Source organism: Macaca thibetana, chromosome 7 (assembly GCF_024542745.1).
Source record: "Macaca thibetana thibetana isolate TM-01 chromosome 7, ASM2454274v1, whole genome shotgun sequence".
NCBI lineage: Eukaryota > Metazoa > Chordata > Mammalia > Primates > Cercopithecidae > Macaca > Macaca thibetana.
In genome coordinates, this window is record NC_065584.1 from 72,248,814 (window position 1) to 72,274,971 (window position 26,158).

The 26,158-nt window shown below is 39.5% G+C and overlaps 3 protein-coding genes across 11 annotated transcripts in view; 2 read left to right on the forward strand and 1 right to left on the reverse strand.

The window, feature by feature from the left end:
• The window catches only part of RALGAPA1 (Ral GTPase activating protein catalytic subunit alpha 1), a 277,367-nt gene extending 270,390 nt beyond the window's left edge, over positions 1–6,977 (forward strand). For all 9 annotated transcript variants that reach the window (XM_050798088.1, XM_050798091.1, XM_050798093.1 and 6 more), the window contains one exon: positions 5,638–6,977. In XM_050798088.1, coding sequence (XP_050654045.1) covers positions 5,638–5,786 — 149 coding nt within the window. In that variant the 3' untranslated portion in view covers positions 5,787–6,977. The remainder of the gene's footprint in view (positions 1–5,637) is intronic.
• The window catches only part of NFKBIA (NFKB inhibitor alpha), a 327,260-nt gene that overhangs the window by 185,328 nt on the left and 115,774 nt on the right, over positions 1–26,158 (forward strand). The window lies entirely within an intron of this gene.
• INSM2 (INSM transcriptional repressor 2) lies at positions 8,266–11,268 on the reverse strand. The gene has a single exon (XM_050798104.1). The coding sequence runs from the start codon at positions 11,061–11,063 to the stop codon at positions 9,357–9,359; it is 1,707 nt and encodes a 568-aa protein (XP_050654061.1). The 5' UTR covers positions 11,064–11,268; the 3' UTR covers positions 8,266–9,356.

A 26,158-nucleotide genomic window follows, 5' to 3' on the forward strand; every position in this document is an offset into this window, starting at 1 on the left:
CGGGTTCAAGCAATTCTCCTGCCTCAGCCTCCCAAGTAGCTGGGATTACAGGCACACGCCACCACTCCTGGCTGATTTTTTTATTTTTGGTAAAGACGAGATTTCACCATGTTGGCCAGGCTGGTCTCAAACTCCTGACCTCAGGTGATCCACCCACCTCAGCCTCCCAAATTGCTGGGATTACAGGTGTGAGCCACCATGCCTGGCTAGTTAATGTTTTTAAAAACAGATTCCTACTCATTAATTTATCATTAGATTAGCCTGAAATTATAGGCAGCCAGATATGTTCTGTTTGATACTTTGAACTTGGAAATTTGGCTTATATGTTGTTGACCAAGAGGCAAGTAATAATCTTAAATAGGACCCACTAACCTTTTGTGATGACTGCTGGTTCAGTTTCCACATAGAACATTCATTCAGATGTGAAATTTTTGTAATGAAAATAATAACATAATAATTGTGCTATTACTGAGTGCCAGACACTATGCTCGGTACTGTACATACATTCTCTCATTTAATCTTCATTGCAGTTCTATGAAATTTAAAAGAAAAAAATGCTTACCCAGAGTCACCTGGTACTTTGTCAAGCTAGTATTTCAACTTAGACTGATGTGACTTCAGAGGGCATGATCTCAACTATTACAGTTACCCATTTAGTCTAAATATTTTCATCCCCTTCCTGCTGTTGATTGAGAGAAAGAGAGATATTGCCCAATAACCTGTCGTATTTACAAATTATAAATTGTTAAAGATTTTTATTTTAAGGGTTTTATTTTCCCACCCATTGAAAAATCTTTTTTTTTTCCATGTATCTTCAAGGTTGCCAGGGGGGAAGTATGAGCTTTGGAATCAAACTAATCTGGATTTAATTCCTAGTTCTGCCAGTTGTTATCCATATAAATGCAAATTAATCAACTCTTCCAATTTTTTCATTTCCAAAATTTTCATTTACAAATTTTGTCATTTGTAAAATATGACAAGCTTGACGTGATTTATTCTAAATCTAAAATACTAGTAGTTCTTGAATGTTATCTTAAAATGAAACCACATGTTTCCCTTTATTTCTCTACTATTTTAAATTGTTATTTCCCGGCCAGGCATGGTGGCTCACGCTTGTAATCCCAACATTTTGGGAGGCTGAGGCAGGCAGATCACTTGAGGCCAAGAGTTCAAGACCAGCCTGGCCAACATGGCAAAACCCTTCTCTACTAAAAACATAAAAATTAACTGGGCATGGTGGCACACGCCTGTAATCCCAGCTACTCAGGAGGCTAAGGCAGGAGAATCACTTGAACCCAGGAGGCAGAGACTACAGTGAGCTGAAATCACGCCACTGCACTCCAGCCCGGGTAACAGCGTGAAACTCCCTCTCAAAATAAATAAATAAAAATAAAAAAGAAATTGTGTTATTTCCTTTACGATATTCAGTGCCATCCATGCGAGTCTTAATAACTTATCAACTCCTTTAAAAATATTAAAAGCAAGGTTATTTGGGTAGCCTTTAACCTTTACTATAAGGTTGTATTTTATAGAACTATCAACATAAGAGAGAATAAATTTCCCTCAAACTAAATTTAATGGTGTGTTGTGCTTTTCACATTTGAACAATAATATTTTGTATAGGTGGTCATTTTCTTCAAAAATATTCCTCATTTCTATCCCTTTCTTTCTAATCCTCATCTGTTCTGATTCAAAATGTATCAGCTTTTATTTTTCTGTTTAATAGCCTTATTATGTAGCTATACTTACTGTGCACCTACTATGTGCCAGTATCTTTGCATATGTAATCTTAATCCCTGTGACGACTTGACAAAATAGCAAGTATTATCTCCATTTTACGAATACAAAAATGTCTCAAGTCAGTTTGCCCAAGATCAAACAGATGGTAAAGTGACAGAGTCAGCGTTTAATCTAGGACTGTCTAACCTATGCCCATGTTCTTTCTAATACATCACATTGTCGCTGGAGTTCAGTATTAATTGAAATTGCTTTTAAAGATACAATATTTTATAGGGCTATATTTGCCCAATAATTAGCAGCTTTAAAGCAGTCATACCTGTCATCAAACAGTACAAACGAAACCACAATTAAAAACGATCTTTCAAGCTCCCTCTTATAATCCCTATAGATCCCAAAAGTCATATTTATTATGTTAATTGTAATAATAGTTTATTGTAATCAATGTACAATATATTAATCAATTTATCTCATCAGATTACACAGTCTGTGTGAGCACTGTAAGAATGTTAGTAACAGATACAGTATGCACAAACATAGGAGCTCATGTGTACTCTTAAAACCTTATCCTTGAGGATATATTAATAATAGAAATAAGTCAGAATTCTTTATGACTCAGGTAGTATAAATCAACAGGTAGACTATGATGTGAAATGAAATGTAGGTTGTTACTACATTTTTTACATCTAAAATTGAAGTCTTTCCATCGTAAATTATTTATGGAGTTTGGGAATGTTGAATATATACCACAAATATAATTTGCTAAATTGTTAGGAAGTACTGATAACTATACACCACACACACTAAAATCCTAATTTGATTCAATTGAGTGAAGGAAGATTTCACTTTGAAGGCAGTGAGGAAGACATGGAAGAATTGTTTTTGAGGAAAACATTCTTTGAGTTTGTCATAATGTAGAGCAGTGCTCTCTCTGATAAAACCTTCTATGGTGATGGAAATGTTCTATATCTGCACTGTCTAATGTGGAAGCTGCTAACTACATGTGGCTGTTGAACACTTGAAATGTGGCTAGTGTACTGAGGAACTGAATTTTTATTTAATTCATTATAATTCAATAAATTTAAACTTAATGTGGCTGTGGCTACCATATTGGACAATGCAGCTCTAGAGATTTTATGTCTGAGTGATTAGGATAACATGCCACCAGTACAGTGAACACTTTAAGAGGTAGGTATTTACAGAATCTCTCATAGACCTTTTTTCTTCTTTTCTTTTTTCCTATTTGAACTTGTTTTGTTAGTTGGTAAGTATAACATTTGAATTTACAAAGCATTGTCATTGTGAACCATCATCCTAACTCATTGCATGCCCAATTATATTTCATAATAAACACCTTTATTCCTCTCTCTCTGCTCCTCAGTTAACACCTATAAAATTCTGCACTTGTGTCTCTCATATCTGTTATCTATCTTCTCTTTTGCTCTCTCACTTCTGCTTGCTACTCCATTTCTTCATTCACAACAAAGAAAGAAATGCAGTGATAGTTCTCTTCCTCCCAAAACCTCCGCTAGAAAACATTGGCCATCTCAAGGTAAACAGCAGTGGGAGGGCCTCTCATGATGGCCGGGAATGATATGCATTACCAGAAAAGCATGAGCTACTACTGCTCTTCACTTTCCTTCTGCCATCCATCTGCCGTGCTTCCCTAAAGGGGGCCATGGATTCATATTCTCCCATAAATTTTCCAGTATGGGTCTGCTATGAACCAATTCAGATCTTCAGGAAGAGTAAAGGTGAACAGAAATATGTTTCCTTCTCCTTGTATTTTGAAGGCCAGTCTTATTTCAATTAGAAAATAATGCTGGAGGGGCCGGGCGCGGTGGAAGCCTGTAATCCCAGCACTTTGGGAGGCCGAGACGGGCGGATCACGAGGTCAGGAGATCGAGACCATCCTGGCTAATACGGTCAACTAAAAATACAAAAAACTAGACGGGCGAGGTGGCGGGCGCCTGTAGTCCCAGCTACTCGGGAGGCTGAGGCAGGAGAATGGCGGGACCCGAGGCGGAGCTTGCAGTTTTGAGGTCCGGCCACTGCACTCCAGCCCGGCGACAGAGCAAACTCCGTCTCAAAAAAAAAAAAAAAAAAAAAAAAAAAAAAAAGAAAATAATGCTGGAAAAGTTACTTTGAGAAGAAGGGCAATTGACCTAGATTATGAGTGACAGAATATTTTTCCTTGGAAACATATTTTTTCTTAAGTATAACTCTAACATTTGGTCTTAAGAACATTTTGAAGGCCGGGTGTGGTGGCTCATGCTTGTAATCCCAGCACTTTGGGAGGCCCAGGCAGGCAGATCACGAGGTCAGGAGATTGAGACCATCCTGGCCAACATGGTGAAACCCCATCTCTACTAAAATACAAAAAAATTAGCCGGGCGTGGTGGTCCACACCTATAGTCCCAGCTACTCAGGAGGCTGAGGCAGGGGAATCACTTGACCCTGGGAGGCAGAGATTGCAGTGAGCCAAGATTGCACCACTGCACTGCAGTCTGGCAACAGAGTGAAATTCCCGTCTTAAAAAAAAAAAAAAAAAAATTGAAGTATTCTACAAAGACATATTCTCAATTGCTTAAGACATCTCAATAGGATCTTCACCCCTTATTGAACTTTTTGTTTTTCTTTATAAACATTAGTAACTTCAGTTTAAGCACAAACATTTCATATATATGAAAGTGCTAGCCTATTTCCTAGTTTGAAGTATCAATGAGGTGCTACATTTGCTAACAAATATGCCAAAAGTCTCCCTGTAAAGTAAGGACATGTATGTATACAGTTAAACTTGCAACCTGTGTGGTGTTTTCGTTTGTAAAACACATAAAGAAAATTTTCATGTACTTAAGACCCATAAAATCTGGATTAAAATGCCTTAAAATATCCAGAATTTCTTGTTCTTACTCTGTTTTCAGATTGTTTTTTTCTGAAGGACTTTTATTTTTAATGTGATTTTAATCAATTACTCATTTTGTTTAGGAAATATTTGAGAGCCTACAATGTGCAAGGTTCTGTAGTATTGCTGCATATTAGAGAATAATAATTTATAGAAATAAAGTACAGAGATGAAAAACTACTTTATAAATGACACAAAGAACTTTCCCATTTGATTTTACTTCTAAAATTGTGTATCTACTAATTCTACTGGTTACCTGCTTGCTTATGATTGAATAAGATACCTGCAAAAGTTTTTAAGTTAATGAAAACAAAAGCATTGTTTATCTCTTTTACATTAAGACATCTTGGGGGAGTCAGTTTGCCTTTTTTTAACTGACATTCAGATGAGAATTCTTGTCCTCCCCTCATACACAAATTTATCTTGCTCCTTCTTAAAGCCGTATTTAAATACCTAGCATGTATATGATCTTATATTGCTGAGTTCCTTTTTTTTTTGTTTTGTTTTGTTTATAAGGGCATCTAGTGAAACTGACATCTGTTTTGAAATCCGTGGTTCCAAAAGTGTTTGGAACTGTTTGGTGCTGTTTTTCAAGTTTGAGTAGTGAAGGCCCTTTTCTTGGTTGTACCCTGAATCCTAGAGATAGGAATTGGTCCTTCTCACCTGCTTCTTGACCCCTTCCCTGCATGCTAATGGTGCTTTGGATCCTTGTTCTTTCTGGCTCAAAGATTTTGCTTCCCACTGCTTTTTCCAGGGTTCTAGCCCTGGGAATGATGATTGGCGCTGTCTTGCTAATATAATGACATGAGCCAGCAGATTGCTGGGTTTTAAATACATTAGTAGACTATTGTAACAAGCAAGTTTGGGGCTTGCTTTTTCCCTCAAAAGACCTTATTAAGGGATGGGATCCTTGCTGCAGATTAGTAGCAGAAAGATTACTTCTCAGGGGATGAGAGGCTGGATAACTGTAGTAATGCTCTTGCTGTTTCCTACAGGCTCCTACCCAGAGATTCTACCCAGTGAAACTCCCACAGCAACGCAGGTAGATGGGGCTGACCTGGCCTCTCCAATGTCTCCTCGAACTAGCAAAAGCCGCATGTCCATGAAGTTGCGTCGTTCCTCTGGCTCAGCCAATAAATCCTAAGGAGACAGCCCAACAGTGATCAGCAGTAGCCACCTTAGCACGAACATAGGGTTAACCCTTTCAGTCCTTTGTGTCTGCCATAACATGCATGTTTCTTCCTGTACATTTATTTGAGAAAACACTGGATTTAAATAATTTTAAATAATTTGTAGCTTAATATTAAAGATTTGGGTTATTTATTGTTTCATTTTTTTCCCACAGTCCAAGCTGCCATATTTTGAGGGCAGGGGGGAGTTTTATTCTACACCCTTTACCTTCCTAGAGAATTATGTCTAAGTAGTTTTATCTTTAATTTCATGGTTAACTTTGAGCCAAAATACAATTGGACAACTAGTCTTATTATTTATTGTGCCCCATTGCAACTTTATGGTTCAATAAATATATAATTTTTTACAAATATAAAATTTTAAATTTAAGCATTTGTAAAGTTACAGCAAAAGATGTACCTGTTAATACACAGAATGTGTACAGATTATTTATGTTATGACAATAAAACACTCAAAATAAATGGTCTTTAGCATCTCAAATTCCAACTGAAATCATTTTAGTGTTAACTTTTCTTCCCAAAGCAATGTCTCATTTCTTGGCTGTGCAGGTGATGCCATGTTATATCCAATAACTAGAAAAATCACTGTGCTGAACTTTGATTTATGTTTAGCTTCCAAGTATTTTTCTAATGTTTTGCATTTCAAGTGGTATCACTGTTAAATGCCATTTGTTTTCATATTGTGGCCTTTTATTATTGGCTGCTAGATCCTGGTGTATCTATGTTCTTTTTTAAGCACCAAAAAGAAGATAGGGAAGAAAAGAAGGAAAATTTTCTGATGTAAGTATGTTGTTCAAATTATGAGTATTATTTTTAAAAAAGGAAAAAGGAACGTGACCCAGGAGTCTAAGTTAAATCTAATATTGTTAATACTGAACTTGCAGGTGCAGGTTGGTATACATTCCACCCTCTAGAAGTATTTTCTTACAGTAGATAAGCTGCTCACATTTTATTTTGAATGGGCATCTCCTGAGGAAATGTAGCATGACATTGGTACTAACTGCATGTGTAAATACATCATACTGGCAAACCATAAAATATAAATTATGTATCATCATTCATGTAGTATCTATAATTTGTAACAGTGGGGGAAAAAGGTGACATGGTATTTAATAATACAATAAAAATATTCTTATCACTTCCTATCCATGAGTATTGATGTGTCTTCTATGTTTCATATATTTCCAATAAGTAGGGCTATATGAAGTGAGGAGATTTAAAGCATGAACCTAGATTATCTTAGCTAATCATGAAAAATGAACTTGAATTCCCTTTTCAAGATACATTCCAACTTATTTCTCAGTGATCCTACCACAGTCATTAAAAACACAGGAAATTTTACATCTTCATAAAGGCTGGCCAGAAACTTCACCCAATGCGGTTGCTTAGATTGTTACTTTATCTCAGCTTCATGTTTTTGTTTTTTGAGATGGAGTCGTGCTCTGTCACCCAGGCTGGAGTGCAGTGGAGTGATCTCGGTTCACTGCAACCTCCACCTCCCAAGTTCAAGCAGTTCTTCTACCTCAGCCTCCCGAACAGCTGGAACTATAGGCGTGTGCCACAATGCCTAGCTAATTTTTTGTTTTTTGTTTTTTGTTTTTTTTAGTAGAAATGGGGTTTCACTGTGTTAGCCAGGATGGTCTCGATCTCCTGACCTCGTGATCCGACCGCCTCGGCCTCCCAAAGTTCTGGGATTACAGCTTCATGTTTTTTTGATTCTTAAATTTTACTTTGTTTTATAATATACTTTCAGCAATAAAACTTTGTACTGACAAGTTTTCTAAGACAACCTTTCAGAACTTCTGTGCACTCAATTTTTTGTTTTCTTACAAATGAAAACTAAAAGTCCTATGTAAGCTGATGTAGAAGATAAACAAATGGATAGAGTCCTTGGGAAGAAGATTGAACAATATAAACAATTTCCTACAGCCAAGGTGAAGAATTACAAAAAGGAAAATCAGAGTAACTGCATACATGTTTCTAAAGTGCTATAAAAAAATTAATGGATTGATGATACATAACAATATGGAGTAAAAATACAAACCTGAAATGGTGAAATTAATTAGCACCATTAAAATACTTTTTTTCATCTTCAGGTAACACTGTTCACTAGTTTGAAATATATATACATACTTAAAATATATTTTCTGTCGACATTTCTTGGGGGGATGTCTTTTTTAGATTTAAAGACTAGTGCATATTCCTTGCCTTTTGGAGCTCAGTCTTTGCAGCCATACTTCAAAGGAAGATTTTTCATTGCATTCCTGCACCATTACATTCATTTGCAAAATGTTTCCGTCTTTGTATTCTGTCCAAATGGGTCACTAACATTCTAAAACAGGATAGCGACATTGGGTAGATAAGAAATGTGACTTTGAAAATAGGCTGTGTTCAACAGGATTCTTAAGACAAACACAGAACACAACAAAAGCGCAGACTATGTACATTTATTTGGTGGTAAGTGTCTTACAAATATGGGCTTTCTGTCAAGCAGTGCTCAGCCAGTGTCCCAACTCTGGCTATTAAGGAATTAGTACAGAATGTACACTGAAATGGTTTTTTTAAAAAAATCAAAAGTTGCTGCTGAAAAGAAAATACTGAATATTGAGCAAATTGCCATTCAGTTCCCTAGTGGATTATAGGTGTTAACATCTTCCTTAAGCTGTACATATTTTCATAATGAATACACAGTATGAGATTTACAGCAGAAGCATTAAACAATTTGGGTGAAACCCCATTAAAACAGTCAAACTTGAGGAAACGACTTCTGTATTTCCAAAAAGCCATTTAAAGAAAGGTTTGAAGTAGCTCTTCCTGAATACTGCACACAAAATAGCTGAGAATTTTAGGGGGTGTCTCAACTCCAGTAAAGTAGCATCCTCCCCACCTCCAAACACCAACTTAAGAATGGACATGTACATATAATTGGGCAAAGGAAAGTTTACGGGGGAGATCCCCATGCACCCCAAAATCAGCAAACATCCTCTTACATTTTCTGCCAGGTCTTGAATCTCCTTAAGTTTGGCACCAGTCACATAACTTTTAATTCACAGATACAGTGCAAAATATCTGATCCTATTGAGACAGAAGCTGCATAGGCGCCTGTGATGACAAGAGGAAAAAAACATTGGTGACTCCCAAAGGGTAGCCAGAACCCTTTGTGGACACTGAGACATGCACGCATTCACCGCGACTTTCCATAGGAATTACAAATCATATAGGATTCGTTAGGGTCTCCAGAGTTTTAAGGGGGAAAAATCCTATTTTAGTGGGGAAAGTGAGAAGGATTTAAAGCTGACAGTCTTTGATCTCAAGGTTTGTACCATATACATACCTGCTCTAGAAAGGGATATTACATTTCACTGTCTGCTCCTCTGGTAGAACATTGACTACAGGGAGAATTTTAGGAGGGAGAAACATAGGAAGGAATGAAAGTAAACTTGCAAGTTGAAGAAAGCCCCACAGAAATTCCCATGATCTGTTTCCTCTAAGGCCAACCTCGAAATCATCCTTTCTTTCGTCCCTCAGCAGCCAGGCCGCAGTGGCATCTGCAGCAGCAGCACTTGCCGGCTTTCTGAGGGGTGGCACTTATTGATGTGCCGGGTCAGCCCCGGAGAACTAAAAAAAGTGGACGGGCAGTGTTTGCACGAGAAAATTTGCTGGGCACTCCCGTCAGATGGCCCGCTAGGGCCCGGCGTTTCGGAAGGAGCCCCCGCCAGAGCGGGCAGGAGCAGCTCCTCGCGGACAGCATGCCACAGCCGGTGCTTCTCCCTGATATCTGCGGTAGGGAAGTGCGCTCCGCACAACGGGCAAGCGAAGGCAAGTGGGGCACCGCGTTCGGAGCCAAAGCCCGGCGCTAGCGCACGGACCGAGCCCGCCTCGTGAGTGCTCAGGTGCTTGCGCAGATAGGCTTGGCGACGAAACTTTTTGTGGCAATATGGGCACACGAAAATTTCGGATCCCCCGCCACCACTGGTACTGCCCGGCACAGGCACCCGGCGCCCGAACACCCCCTCCGTGTAGGGGCCCTGTGGCAGCGGTGGCTCTGGATGCGTCAGCACCTGGAGGCCCTGCCTCGGGGCGCTGTCCGGGTGCTGATCCGTCCCGGAGCTGTCCCTGGCCTGCGGGTGCTGATCCGCAGTCCGCTCTATCCGGCTGTTTTCCTTTCCCTCCTCCAGAAAAGATGCAATGGCCCCGGAGTCCCGGGAGGCCGAAGACGACGAAGAAGGCGGCTTCCCGTCGGCGGAGGAGACTGTGGCGGCGTTTGCAGCCGCGGGACGCGGCTTATGCCAGCGGCGATGGGAGGCCAGGTTCGCAGGACAGCTGAACACCTTGTCGCACTCAGGGCAACGGTACTCTACGCGCACGATGCGGGAGCAGCGGTGCTGGGCCAGCGCGAAGGGGTCTGCGTACTGCTCCTTGCACAGCTGGCAGATGAACTCGCCCAGCGGCGTGCGGCTGCCGCCCAAGCCCCGAGACGGCGCTCCGGGCTCCTCCTCCTTGATCTTCAGGCCCAGGACAGGGGATGTGGTCACCTCATCGGCAAAGCTCAACTTCCTCATGGCCTTTGGCTTCTTGATTCCCGCGGCTGCGGGTCCAGACGCGCATCCCGTGGGTGCCTTGCCACGGCGCTCGCCGCCGGCCGCCCGTTTCAGACTCTGCAGGGCGGTCGAGAGGGGCACAGGGTCCGGCTGAAGCGCGGGCTCTGGGAACGGCGCCCGGAGCGGCAGCAGGAACTGCTCCCCCGAGGTCGGTGCGGCTGCTGGCGCCACGGAGCAGGAGAAAGCGGCCACGGCGGCGGCGCCCCCGGGGAAGGACTCGGCAGAGACGGGCGAGCTGAGGCAGCGCTCCAGGAACGCCCGACGCAGCTCTGCGCCGGCCGGCTTCGCTGGACTGGGGCTGGGGCCGGGGCTGCGGCTGGGCCCGGGACCTTCCCTGCCACCCGCCCGCCACTCCGCGCCTTCCCGCCCGCCCGCCCCCGGGCTCACCCCAGCCGCCCGACATGGCGACCCCGACAGTTCCCGGGCCGCCTCCTCCGTCAGCCCCTTTCCGGGTTCCTCCCGGGTGGGGGGGGCCGCCCGCTCCGTACCGGGCAAGGAGGCCCTGGGAGCCTCCTCCAAGAAGGGCGGCGCCCCCTGGGGCCCCAGCAGAGGGAAGACATGCTCCGCAAGGCGAACTCGGTACGAGCAGCCTGTCCGTTTAGTTCGCTTCACCAGGAAGCCCCTTGGCATGGTGGAGTCGAGAGCGCTCGGGGACAAGAGGAAAGGGGGCGCCACGGGGACTGAGAGCCGGACAGCAGATGAACTAGAAGAGCTTCGCCGCGGCTGTCATGCCGGGGCTCTCTTTATAGCTGAGACGCGGGCCGGGGTCCCGCCGGGCCGCCCCGGGCTGGTCCGGCCAATCAGGAGTGGGAGCGGGCGCCGGGGGCGGGGCTTTCTCTCGTCCCGACTCACGGAGCAGACGAATCTGGCGGCTGCGCCGGACGCCCAGCCCCGCCTCACAGCGCCGTGGACCTGCCCCTGCGGCCGGCTGGGTCCGCCTCCCGCTGCAGCCTCCCGGGCGAAGACGCCAGACGGTAAGGTCCAGAGTGTGAGGGAGCTCGACACTCCCCTACTCGACCGCCTCCGCGGAGCGTCCCACTGGGGAGCCAGGCGAAAAGGCCACCTCACGACGCCCTCCGCTTGGGCCGGGACCCGGCTACCCCATACGCGAGGGCGTCTGGCTGAAAAGCTCCGGCCCTGCGCCGGACGGCCGAGCGGAAGGGGCGGTGGGCAGAGGGTGTGGCGCAGACCACTGGGTGGGTGTCCGCGAGGGAACCAGTGCACGGCCTTTGCGGGTATTGAGCTAATGAGAAGTGCGACCGAGCGGCCGAGCAGCTGACTCCACCGCCCTGTGGCTGCTCTTGGCGGCGGGAGCATGTCCGCCCGCCTGTATCGATCGGGCCCGCGCGCGGCGGCGACACTCGAGAGTTCATCTCCGCAGAAGGGCTCTCAGCGCGGGAGAGCGTGCCTGCCCGCCGCCAGCCTCCGAGTCGGGACGCCCGAGCGCGGCTGGGTCCTGGGCCTCCGCGCTCTTAAGTGCTTCTCCTCGATGGGAGCAGGAGTAGGGAGAGGAAAGGAGGATCTCATTTTCCACTGTCCTCACATAAAGTGGTTTCTCTTCACACTTTCCACTTGTACTACCCAGAGTATGACTTAATGCCTAACCGGCCTGTTTAGCATGGAGTAGATTGAGTGAGAAATGCCAGGGGAATCAGCATTACAGCTGCTTCCCCGTACACCACAAGTGATACTTTGCAAAAGGTGTGCTGTAGAGCAAACTCTACAGATTTTGATCTGGCATCCTGCAGTGCTCCCGCCACTATTTTGAGAACTAGAAGAGGTTTGAAAGTGTTTAGTAGTAATTGAACTAGGCAACAATTAGACCATCTATGACAGATGTAAAGTGCCAAGATCCATAATATAGATAAATAAAGTGTCAGAACAGGAAGGGGAACGAACTATGTGCTCAAGTCTCCTTACTAAACCAAATTGGAGAAAAAGACTGACAGAGGTGTTTTAAAAGTACACGATAGCATAACAAGATGTAGTCATCAATAAAACACATTGTCTTTCTTCAGTGAATGAAGTATTTTTACAAGGAGAACATTATTTTGGGAAAGATTTGGAAGTAATTACATATTAATCATTGACTATGTTGTAGGCATTCTGCTTAAGTAATCTCTAATCTTCATACACACACACACACACACACACAACAAACAACATGTACACACACAAACCAGAAAGGAGATATTATTACTCTCTTTTTTCAATGTGATGATTGAGCCATTTGGTTAGATAATGGGTAAAAGCGAAGCAGAGCTCAGATTCAAACTTGTTCTGGCTAATTCCAAAGTCCAGACTCTTTCCTCTACACCAATGGCTTCAAACTATATTTTTTCTTAATCACATCCCACAATAATAAATGTGTTTTATAGTATATGCACACATGTAACTGAAACAAAAGTCTCACAAAATAATACTGTGGGTCCTAATCTGTTTGTTAATTATGAAATCATACATTGAAATGATTGCAGTGCATTCTCATATTTTTCATTCTATTGTGTTTTGTTTTTTAAAAATACCAGTCATAGAAAATACATTGATTTTGTAATTTACAAATGGATTAGGACCCACAATTTGAAAAACACTCATTATATTGTCTCTCATTAAATAGCATGAAATCATACAAAATTAAATAAACCTGATACTGTATAATCACAATTAATATCTGAACCACTGTTTAAAATATTTGAGTCCTTTAGCAGTGTTGGTAAACTTAGTTTCCCAAACTGGTAATTTCTGACATGTCAGCTTATGTATGACTTCTAACTCAAATTCTCAATTCTCCTTTCCTCCTCACAATCCATACATATTATGTGGTGTGGAAAAATCTGATGTAATAATTTTAATACTTTAAGATAACCCCTTTTCTAGAGAGAGAAGGGACTCTTCCCCAGAGGCATAGTACTTTGTAAGAATTGCTGTCAGATATTTTCTACCAGATCCAATAGTTCCGATAGCTCTCTCCTTCCCTTCCAAAGTATGATCTGATAACAACCTTTCTGGAAATCATTGTAACAATTTACATCAGAAGCTTTAAAAAGTATGTATACATTTAATCTACCAATTCCTCCTTTAATAAGTCATCCAAAAGAAGAGTGAAGATTTATGCACAAAGCTGTTTATCACAGTGTTATTTGTAATTGTAAATAATCAGAAACCATCTTGAGTAAACTATGGTGTAGTCATGTTATAGATGATTATGTAGCTATAAAAACGTAATGATAGAGACAAACATATATACCATAACTAAGCAAAAACAGCAGGCAACAAAATTGCTTATACAATAAAGAGCTCGGTTACGAAAAAAACAAAATGCATAAGACAGTGGAAGGAAATATGCCAAAATGTTGTTGGGATTGCCTCTAGTAAATAGGAATTGAAATAGTCTTTTTTTAACTTCTTTGTTAAAATATTTTGCAATAATCATATATTACTCTGATAATCAGGAAAAAAATTGCAAAACTGCCTTAAATCCTTTCTGGAGTTAAATGTGGTACCCTTCCCCTAGGATACTAGCACACTGCAACATCAAATGGAGAACTGTACAGATAAGTAGCATTCTCCAGGGCCATCTGTTTGAAATCTGGCCCTAGAAGAGAGGTGACAAGCCTCAATCATGCCACAGGCCTTCTAGTTGAAGAACACTTTTGGGAGAAGACTAAGGGTTAAAAGATAGAAAGGATTAAAATGTGGGGAAGAGGAATAATTTAAATGCATAATCCCCCCTTGGGTATAAACTTACATGATCCCTCAAGATACAAACACTCTTTCTGTAGTTTCTCACTTAAAAATTATGATAAATAGGGTGGTGCCAAAGCAAGATTATAAAATCTTTGTTTTATTTAATATCTACATCCTTTCTCTTCACAAAAACATTAAACATTCAAGACCTTTCTCTGCTCTCAGTTATACTTTGGTAAAAACTCATACACACTGGATTATCTCTCAAGCTGTTTACATTTTATGCTTTCTCTCTCTAATTGTGGGATACCTTTAATTTAAATTCAGAAATTTTGAGATAATATAAATCAGAACATTTTTTGAAGAGAGAGGAGACTTCTTCTTGCCCTGAAATCAGTGTGTATAAGACAGGCTCAGAGGACTAACCTCTTTTTATCACTTGAATATCTGGGAGATTAGTCAGAAGGAACTTTATTTCTTCTGTTTCTCTGCCCCTCACCTCCACTTAGACATGTCCCTGTAAAAGGTTAACACCAGCTGCAGCTACTAGAGGCCCATTGTCCCCAGGAACTTGAAAGTCAAACAGTCTCTCACAAATCTAAAACCAAACTCTTGATTTCCTCTCCTAAACTTAATCCCCATCTCAGTTTTCCTCATCCCAGTAAATGGCACCTTTATTCAATTAGCTGCCTCAGCCAAAACCCAAAGACTTTGGGTTAAAGCTAAACACCCCATATTCAATCCATTAGCAGTTCTTATCAGCTCTATCTTCAAAGCATTTCCTGAATCTGAATCTTCTCAAATTCTCTACCACCGTTACTCTATTTGGTCTCTTGCTTCCATCCTTGCCTCCTTATAGTGTATACTTTATTCAGCAGCAAGATGCATCCTATTAGAATATAAGTCTGATTCTTTCACTTATCTGTTCAGAATCTTCAAGTGGCTTCCCAACACATTTAGAATAAAATCCAAAGCTTTGCTTGGTCCCTGGATATTCTTAAACCACATCTCCCACTACTCTTTTCCTCATTCAGTCTGCTCCATCTAAGTGGACTTCTTATTTTCCTCAAACATGACAAGCACACTTCCACCTCAAGGCTGTTTATTCTGCCAGAATGTTTTTTCTTCAGATATGCTCACATCTTGTTTCTTAACTTCATTTGTGGATCTTTACTCAAATAATACCACCTGAGAAAGATCTTCCCTGACCACCCAAACTAAAATAGCAGCCCTAACCCACCATACCCTTCATCATTTTCTTTATTTTCTCTTCTGCCCGAAGGATACCTTCATCATTTTCTGTCCCTTTACTTTTTCTTCATAGCATTTATCACTATTTGCCACTATATTATGTATTTGTTAATTGTCTGTTGTCTCTATAAAATCCAGGATGGCAGGTTCTTTGTTTTGTTCTCAGCTTCGTTTTCATCTGGTATCTAGATCAATGCCTGACATATGTAAATGAATTGATGTCTAAAATCATGAGCTACCAGGTTCAAAAAAAAGCATCACAGCTTCTTGTTACTGCAACCCACAGGCCTGAAGCCCACCCTGCCTGAGTACAAAAGAAAGCATACAAAGTCGTAAGGAGTTCTAGATCCTAGGCATATGGGAATCTTAGTCCAGGCAAATGAAAGGAATAGGAAAGTCTTTCTTGTGCTATATGCCCTTGGAAGTCTTTTCTTCCCACCTCAGCCACTTGACCCATGGCTTAGATCACTGCCATTTTCTTCCTCTGAAGCCATTACCTATAGGGAAAATAAACCTCAATTCATGACAGGAGTCTCTTATTTTAAGCTGTTTAGTACCCAGGATACTAGAAGAATGGGAGCAGAAAGAAGCTGGTCAGCTACTTAGGAAAGACAAGACTGGCAAGAGAAAACTACATGTTTAGGAAACAAGGAATTTTAGGCAAAAATAAGATACACAGGATAGGATCCAGTTTATTGAGAAGTTCAATCTAGGACATTTAAAGGGAGGTTGTATAGGGTAGTTAGTTGAGGGCACAGGCTTTAAAATGAGACAGTTTGAGTTCAGTAGAGTTCCAACTCCACTACTAGCTGTTTAATCTTAAGCAATTTATTTAGTCTTTTTAACCCTCAGTTTCCTCATCACAAATGGAAATAGAAATAATTATCTCACAGGGTACTTTGGGCATTACATGTTATTGTGTACATAAAATACTTATCACAATGCATGGCACATAGTGAGTCTTAAATGAAGGGGAGGGTATTATTAAGTGTCTAAGGTGAAGGAACACTATTGACACTAATGGCAACTCAATTCTACAGAAAAAACAGTAATTTCTTGTGTGACTGGCTTATATTTTATACCTAATTATGATGCAAGACAGTAGTGATTATGCATACCATTTAATATGCTCAAAACTAACTTTGTTTCATGTGGTTAAAACAAAATTCACAACAGATGTAAAACACAAAAGAAGGCAATGTAGTGTACTGGGTTATGCCTATGATTTGGAGTCAGTCAGATCTGAGTTTGAATCCTGGCTCTGCCATTTCTTATTGTGTGACTTAAACAGGCTGTTTAACCTCGCTGGCTTCAGTTTCTTATCTCATAGGCATGACAACACAGTACAGTATTCTCCATAAATGGGCCATCAGTCTGTTATTTTTGTCCTAAGAGGGTGTAAGGAGTGGAGAAGCTGAGACTGGAAAGATAAACTGGGGCAAGATTGAAAAGCCCATTATAACCACACTAAATTAAGTGCGGGTATTTTTAAGTGAAAGCTACTGATTTTTTTAAAGCATTTAAATGATATAATCAAGTATTTGCTTTGAAAAGATATCTATAACAGCTATGTTGGAGCAATGCAGCTGTGAGGCTGAGGGAAAGACGTGGAGAAGGTAAGAGAGTGGGATGAGACTTGAGGCATGGAGCTCAGCTGAACAAATATTAAAACAGTTGATAGAAGATGAAGTGGGCCTAATTATTCAAATGTTGAATAGATTTAAATAATTGACTGATATACTCTATAATTATACTTATCTATGTTTTCCTCCCTGTATTAAGCAGTAAAATAGAAAATACACATTCTAAAAACTTGAAAGCAGAGAGAATTTATAACGGCTTTCATTTGGTCATGAAAAACTGTTGAGATTGAAATTCACTTCAAGACATATAAGCAATGGGAAAATAGTGAACTTGAACTAGAAGAAAAGGATTTTCAATAGTATAAGATGTCAAATAGAAGAGGCTTTTTAATTTCTTTATGCTGGGTACATGATAGTTCTTTACTCTCAGCCATTCTCACATTCCAAATCACTAGCACTAACTCTGTCTTCTAAGACAGCTCTCTCATCAAACTATTTTAGCCACTTCTTTGGCTCAATATGAAATTCTACTATATTGCAGACACTTAAACGTTTGTCAATGTTGTATAAAGATAGCTTCCTAATATTATTAGAGATCTGTCTATAAGAATGCTTACCTCCGTACTTCCAGCCTTAAACGAATAAGTATTTTCTGGAGCTGGCTCATTGCTAATAAAGAGTAGATTTGAATCCTAGCACTGTCATTTACTAAAGAGGTGATCTTCGGCTGGGCACGGTGGCTTATGCCTATAATCCCAGTGCTTTGGGAGGCCAAGGCAGGTGGGTCACCTGAGGTCAGGAGTTCGAGACCAGCCTGGCCAACATGGTGAAACCCCATCTCTACAAAAAATACAAAAATTAGCCAGGCCTGGTGGCACTTGCCTGTAATCCCAGCTACCCAGGAGGCTGAGGCAGGAAAATCACTTGAACTTAGGAGGCAGAGGTTGCAGTGAGCCAAGATCGCGACACTGCACAGGTTGCAGTGAGCCGAGATCACAACACTGCACTCCAGCTTAGGCGACAGAGTGGGACTTCATCTCAAAAAAAGAAAAAAAAAAAGGAGGGGGGGTGATCTTAAACTTTTTGCTCAATCTCTCTGTGTCTTAGTTATTTTTCCCAAATTAGGCATAATAATACCGACAAAATAGAATGAGAGTTAAATTAAAGAAGATAAATTAGTATCCCCTACAGAGCTGGCTCTTACTAGTGCTCAATATTGGTATGTTTGCATTGCTTGCAAACTCCTAAGGGTGGAACCTGACTATCTAACCTGCTTTTATGTACACAAATAATATGTTATATGTGTTCCAAATAAACACTTGGGAATTATGAAAATTGCTACCTGATTGGGAAGGGGAAGAGCCATGTCAATTTTTATTTATATATTTATATTTATATTTAATATTCCATTCACATGCTTGAAAAGAATGTATATTTCGCAGTTGTACATACCAAGTTTTATAATATGCCTGCCCCTCCACATATATATGGTAATTTATGTTATTTCTCTTTGTAGTCTCTCAACTTTTGCCATATAAAATCTTGAGACTTTCTCATAATCTTAAGATTCATATGAATGAAAAACAATATCCGTTTGGTTAATTGAAACCTCTCGTAAGTATAAAGTATCCCTCTTTATCTGTAGTAATGCTTTCTGCCTTAAAGTGTTTTGTCTGATGTTTTCCTCTAGACATATCAGCTTTCTTTTCGTTGGTGTTTACAAGGTATGTATTTTCCTTTTAATTTCAACCTTTCTTTATTATTATGTTTTACATGTGTCTCCTATTAATAGCAGTTGGATTTTTTTAACAATCTTTAACTTTTAACTGAACCATTTAGTCCTTTTACATTTCTTGCTACTATATTTAGAATTAAATATGCCATTTTCCAAAGTGCTTTCATTTGTCTGATCTATTACATTTCTTCTTCTCTCCTTTTTGTTCTCTTTTAGATTGATATCTGATTTTTATGTATCAAATCCTCCTCTTTACCAGTTTAAAATTATATTCTTTGTATTATTTTATTGATTACTTTTAAAATTAAATTATACATTTTTAATTTATCAAAATTTAATAATGTAAGGAAGTCAGAACAGTTAAACTCCATATATTCTTTCCTGATTTATATGCTATTGTTGTGTATTTTAATTTTGTATTTTTGAAAGTCCACAAGACTAATATTATTGTTTTATACACTTAAACATTGGATTTACTTACACAATTCCATTTTCTTTGCTCTTAATTCCTTGTATCTAAGACTTTTCATGTGAGATCATTCTCCTCCTACCTGAAATACACGCTTTAAAATTTCCTTCATTGTAGGTTTGATAGTGGCAAAATACGTCTCCTCTAGTATATCTCAAATGTCGTTATTTTATGTACTGATTTTAGGTTGGTAACTGTTTTGTTTCAGCACAATGAAAATAACATTCCACTGTCTCCTCTTTCCCATTTTTACTAGTGGAAAGTCAGCTGTTAGTATATTAGGGCTCTTTTGAAAGTAATTTTCTTTTCTCTGGATTCTTTTGTTTTGTTTTGCTTTTTGTTTTTTGTTTTTGAGATGGAGTTTTGCTGTTGTCACCCAGGCTGGAGTGTAGGGGCATCTCAGCTCACTGCAGCCTCCGCCTCCTGGGTTCAAGTGATTCTCATGCCTCAGCCTCCTGAGTAGCTGGGATTACAGGCGCACACCACCACGCCCAGCTAATTTTTGTATTTTTAGTAGAGACAGGGTTTCGCTATGTTGGCCCAGCTGGTCTTGAACTCCTGACCTCAGGTGATCTGCCTGCCTCGGCCTCCCAAAGTGCTAGGATTACAGGCGTGAGCCACCACACCTGGCCTGGATTATTTTAATTTTTGTTTTTAGTCTTCAATCTTAAGAAGTTTCACTTTAGTACACTTAGGTATGAATTTCTTTTCATTTATTATGCTTTCAGTTTGTAAGACTTCTTAAAATCAGTGCTTTGAAGTAATGTCAGTTTGAAAAATCCTAAGCAGTTAACTTTCCAGATAATTGCTTCTGTTTTATCTTGTATTTTTTCCTCCTTCTAGAACCCTGGCCAAACCTATGTTAGACATTCTCACTATACCTTCTGTGTCTTTTTCCTTCTTTTATGTATTTTTTTCTTTTCTTTTCTTTTTTTCTTGCCTCTGGAATATTTCTTCTGATGTTCTTCAGGTTTACTAAATCTTTAAGTATGTCTAATGTCATATACACTTAAAATCTGTTGGATTTTATTATTAATTTATTTATTTACTTGAGACAGGGTCTCGCTTTGTCGCCAGGCTGGAGTGCAGTGGCGCAATCTCGGCTCACCGCAATCTCCACCTCCCAGGTTCAAGCGATTCTCCTGCCTCAGCCTCCCGAGTAACTAGGATTACAGGTGTGTGCCACCATACCCAGCTAATATGTGTATTTTTAGTAGAGACAGAGTTTCACCGTGTTGACCAGGATGGTCTCAATCTCCTGACCTCGTGATCCGCCTGCCTCAGCCTTCCAAAGTGCTGGGATTACAGGCTTGAGCCATCGCACCTGGCCCTGGATTTTAAATTTTGATTTAAAAAATTTAGCTATAAAATGTATTTTTATTTATAAAATAAAAATATATTTAAAAGCACAATAAAATTCTATATGGTTCTTTTTTGAAAGTCAAACCTGCTACATTACTCTGTGGTTTTCTGTTCTCTGTAGATAGCATCAAGTTGGTCTTTTGTCTTTAAACATACTCTTCATAATTATTTTGTAGTCTTATTTTATAGTCTGAGTCTGATAAATTCAATATTTGAGGTATTTGTGAGTGTTTTTATTGTCTGTTGTCTCTGCTGATACTTGCCCATTTAATCTAGTTTCCTTGTGTATCTGGTGTTTTTTGATTATGTGCTGAACATTACATTTGAAGAATTATTTCTAGAAATGATTTTAGGCCTATAATAAAGGTGTCTTACTTCAAAGAAGATTTATATTTGCTTCTGGCCCTACCAATCTAGAATTACTTTAACCCAACTCAAGGCTTGAAATTCACTGACCCAGGCAATTTGAATACAAGCAGTAAATACTCAAGGGCTTTGGAGTCCCAATATCTTGTCGGGGAGGATCTTCTATTAGATTTCCTATCTTATACACATCCTGGGTTTTGCTTTCTGTCTCCCTTGCCCTGCAAGTCTACCAGAATGAAGACTCTAATTGTCATGAGTCAGAAAATTTCCTCAGGGCAGAACAGCCTGCACATATGGGTTCCCATTTTTCCTTCACCTTTAGTAATTTCTTACTATCTTGCATACCCTTTTATGCTTTAAGAATATTTTTTAAATCCAGTCTTTTAGTTATTTTCACTAGGAGGATTTATCTACTTAATTTAGCCTAACATTACCAGAACCATTAAATCAAAACAACATTTTTAAAGTTTTTGATAAGTGTTACAACCCTTCACAATGATTGTGCCTATTTATACTTCTGTCAGCTGTCATAGGAGTGCCACTTTTCCTATTCTCTCAACTATGTTCTGTTAAACATGAGAAAAAATATTGCCAGTAAGATAAGTAAAAAGTGTAGCTGGGCACAGTGGCTCACGCCTGTAATCCCAGCACTTTGGGAGGCCAAGGCAGGCAGATCACTTGAGGTCAGGAGTTCAAGACCAACCTGGCCAACATGGTGACACCCCCATCTCTACTAAGACTACAAAAATTAGCTGGGCATGGTGGTGCTTGCCTCTAGTCCCGGCTACCTGGGAGGCTGAAGCAGGAGAATTGCTTGAACCCGGGAGGTGGAGGTTGTGGTGAGCTGAGGTCGCACTACCGCACGCCAGCCTGGGCGACAGAGTAAGACTCCGTCTGAAAAAATAAAAGTGTTGTTTTGTGAAAATAAACTTGTATTTTATTATTAAAGAAGCTTAAAATCTTATAATCTATTTATTGAAATTGTAATTTTACTGTTTGTAATTTAACCTATTCAAACGTTCTGTTTATTTTTCTTAGAGTCCTTTGTCTATTATATAGCTGGTACCACCAGAAAAAACCATTTCCGTTACTAAAATATTAAAATACTTCCATAACATTAGCAAATAACCACTGCCTTTCTAAATGATCTTCCCCTTGACTCTGGTCAGTTATTGTAGCCTCTTCACTACCCACCTCCCCACTATCCATCAGCTAAAGAGTTAACGCCCAACATACCAATGGGTCTCTAGGGCCCTGCTCCAGCTCTACGGCCATTATCAGTTCTGATTGGATAGTAACCATTTCATAATATTGTTAAATATTTTAACATAACCCCTGTGGATACATATTTTTCCCATTTGACAATTGACTGACTGACTGACTGACTGACTGATTGAGAAAGAGTCTCACCCTATCACCCAGGCTGGAGTGTAGTGGCACAATCATTGCTCACTGAAGCTTTGACTCCCCTGGCTCAAGTGATCCTTCCACCTTAGCCTCCCCAGTAGCTGGGACTGCAGGGGCGAGCCACCACACCTGGCTAATTTTTAAATTTTTTTTGTAAAATGGGGTCTCCCTATCTTGCCCAGGCTGGTGTCAGACTCCTGGCCTCAAGCGATCCTCCCACTTCCCAAAGCGCTGGGATCACAGATGTGAGCCACTGTGCCTAGCCAGTAAGACTTTAAAATGCATCAAACTGTATTCCTTTTTCCTTCCAAATTCTCTTTTCTTAGTTTTTATTTATAATTAGTTGCTATCTCTCCCAAAATTATTACTACTACTCTAGCTATTTTCTTTTAAATTATCTCTCAGCTCTTAAAAATCTACAAAGGAATTTATTCACAAACCTATATAAGCTTTTCATTGAATTTTACTATGCTTTACACATTTATCAAACTTATCTATTTTAATGCTTTTGGCAGACATCATAGATTCCAAATTTTATTAATATCAGTAAAGGCCAAAATAAAGTAATAGTTCATTTTGGACAAGTAGTAAAACATTTTGAAATAATTTTTGCTTATGATATGTGTACCTCCTAAAGAAAGAGTAAGCTAATTTTTTGGACTAAGTCATTTTCATACTTGCTTACCATATTGACCTAGCTCTTTTATGGTCTTCTGCCAAAATATCAGTTAAATATTGTGGTCTATTTTTTATGATTATTCTGTTTTAAATCTGATAACCACATCATTGCATTTTTATCCAGGCAATATCTTCCCAGCATTTCAATTATCTTAATCTCATGCAGACCCACATCAAAGTCTTTTACAAACATTTAGATATATTGTTTGTCCATGGAGTTTTCTTTATCCACAAACTTGTTGAGTAATTTTATAAGACCAAATAAATCAGATTTGCCTGGCATGATTTGTCTTCATAAACAAATGCTGTCCTCTGCCCATCACATTGTTATCTAAATGATTTCAGATCAATTTGGTTCCCTCTAACTTGGGCAATTGCATTCTGCCAGCCCCAAACTCCCTCTGTTTTTCAATTGGAGACATTATTTTTCCTTTCACTTAACAAAGTGTTCTGTGAAGCAAGCAGGCAAGTATCTGAACCAATAAAGCCTAGTTTCCTGAAGATTTGTATGTGATAACTAACTGAAACTATGTATTATATCAATGTCATAGTTTTAACTGGTGACATTATTACCTAAATCATTATACTGGATGTCATAAGTAGTGTTTTGTTACATCAATAGGAAATGTAGGCCAAAACAAAGAATATTTCTTTCATATGTACTTATAGGACACACTAACACTGGATTCCATGCTACATAGTTAGATTTACTTAAAATTGAGTTTTATATCAGAAGTTAATAATGAGATACACTGGATATGAAATTATTTCATTAGAAAAATTGTTATACTACGCCAGAATGATCATTGTGCTTCATCCAAGAAAAATGATAGTTATCCTGTATTTCAAGGTAAATGAACAAAAACTATTCATTGCTTACTGTATCGTTACACAAAATGGGTAAATTTGTTGATGCTATTTCTCTTACATTTATATGAGGGCTTTTGAAGTCTGTGGCTTATTTCCATAAGTAACATTTACCTTAAACTGTATGTTAACTTTGGGAAAATCAAAAAGGTGCTAGGCTAACTAACTAGCTAACAAATTTGATGGATTTACAAAGCATTATTTCTAGGAGAGTCGAACAACCTACTTCCCTTTGGTGTTCCTGTATTTTTTTTTTTAAGAGATAGGGTCTTGCTTTGTTGCCCAGGATGGAGTGCAGTGGCATGATCACAGCTCACTATAACCTTGATGATATTCCTATGTTTTAATTTCAACCAGGCTCAGCCTAAACTGACATATACAGATTCCCCGATGTTCAACTTTTGTTATAAATGTTTAAAACAACCAAACCAACGCAGATTTTAACACTCAGTTATAATACCCAGGGAATAATTTGCCCACTGGGAGAATGTATGTGTAAATTTTTTGCTTGGGAGCCATTTTGATCAGCATTTGTAGCACCAAATGCACATAGTTCACGAAACAGTAACTTGATAGAGGATACTATAAGGCAGCATAAATAGAGTAAGTTTTAAAAGACTGACATTATTTACTCACTACAAGTATCTCCTTTACTAATATAGTTACAGTTTCTCTATCCAACAATGAATGAATCAAAACCCAGGAGAAACATGAGCAGACTAGAGGAAATTATCTACAATATTAAATCATTGTATCCTCTAATCTTAACTGTTTTTGTTGGTAAATTTTTTTTTAAATTAGGGACATGATAGCTCATAGAATAAATTATAAAATATTTCTTGTTCTTTTATTTTTTCTGCTTAAATATCAACCATGCTAATTTAGTGGAAGACATTAAGTATAGTGTTTTGGCGGGGGTGTGTTGGAAATGATTATTAAAGAGAACAGTATTATTGTGAGAGAGCAGGTTTGAAAATCTCGGCTACATTTCCTTTACTTCCTTTATATTTCTCTGGGGACATTACATGGGGTAATTAGAATAGTAGCCTGGTTGCTATTGCCTAACAGAGTTGCCTGTCACTAATAAAACCTTTTCCTGCCTTGCTACATTGTATCTATGGTACTTATATGTAAAGAGTGTTATGCTTTACAATAAGCAGATTTCCCCAAAAGCTTATTTGTTGTTCATGTTTTGCCAGGTAGAGGAGGTTGTTAAGAGACAGTAGAAGAGCAAAGAAGGCTAAACCAAGAGAACTTTAAAACTTTAACATTCTAAACCAAGATTTCTCATCTGAACTACAGTACACAGAAAATTACTTGACTATTTTCTCACTTCTCCCAAGGGTGGCACATAACTAGTGCCATTCTAGACACACAGGAAGAAGTTCATTTGTTATACACAATGGATTCCTTAAAGTGCCAGGACTTAATTTTCCCCGAAACCAGTCAAGAAAGACTTACCACTATATTTAAACATAATTCCTTAAATAGTACATTGTAACTTCAAGATATAGTTGAAACTTATGTAAGCAGCTTTGATAATTTCTATTATTCTCATAAAATCTATTATGAATAAAGAAATTGATTTGCTCCCTGAAAAGGTTAATTGTGATTAACCTTTGAAACTTGTTTAACAATTAAAGCAGCATTGTTATCTCAAATCTTTTATGGATCAAGAATTAGAGTGCTAGTTAATTAAGACAAGAGCCACATGGTATATTCATTAACATTCAATTCATTTCCACTGCTTAAAAAGTCCTAACTTGCTGTCAAAATCAATAGTTTTTTCCTAGTTTGGTCAGCAGCTGATTGATAGACAACTTAACTTTTTAAAGGTTTCAACTTCAACCACTTGATTGAAAAAATATAAGAACAAGCCCAGACAACATAGTGAGACCTCGTCTCCACTAAACAACAACAGCAAAAACAGCCTGGGTAAAATAGGGAGACCTCGTCTCTACAAATAATTATAATAAAAAATAAGCTGGGCATGGTGGTGCACGTCTGTGATCCCAGCTACTCAGGAGGCTGAGGCACGAGGATCTCTTGAGCCTGCAAGGTTGAGACTGGAGTAAGTTGTGATCATGTCACTGCACTACAGCCTGGGTGACAAAGTGAGACCCTGTCTCAAAAAAAAAAAAAAAAAAAAACCTGGGAAGGTGGTATGCTCCTGTAGTCCCTGCTATTCCTGAGACTGAGGCAGAAGGATAGCTTGAGCCCAGGAAATTGAGGCTGTAGTGAGCTACGGTCATGCCACTGCACTTTAGCCTGGGTGACAGAGTGAGACCCCATCTTGAAAAAAAATAGAAATATGGGAAAG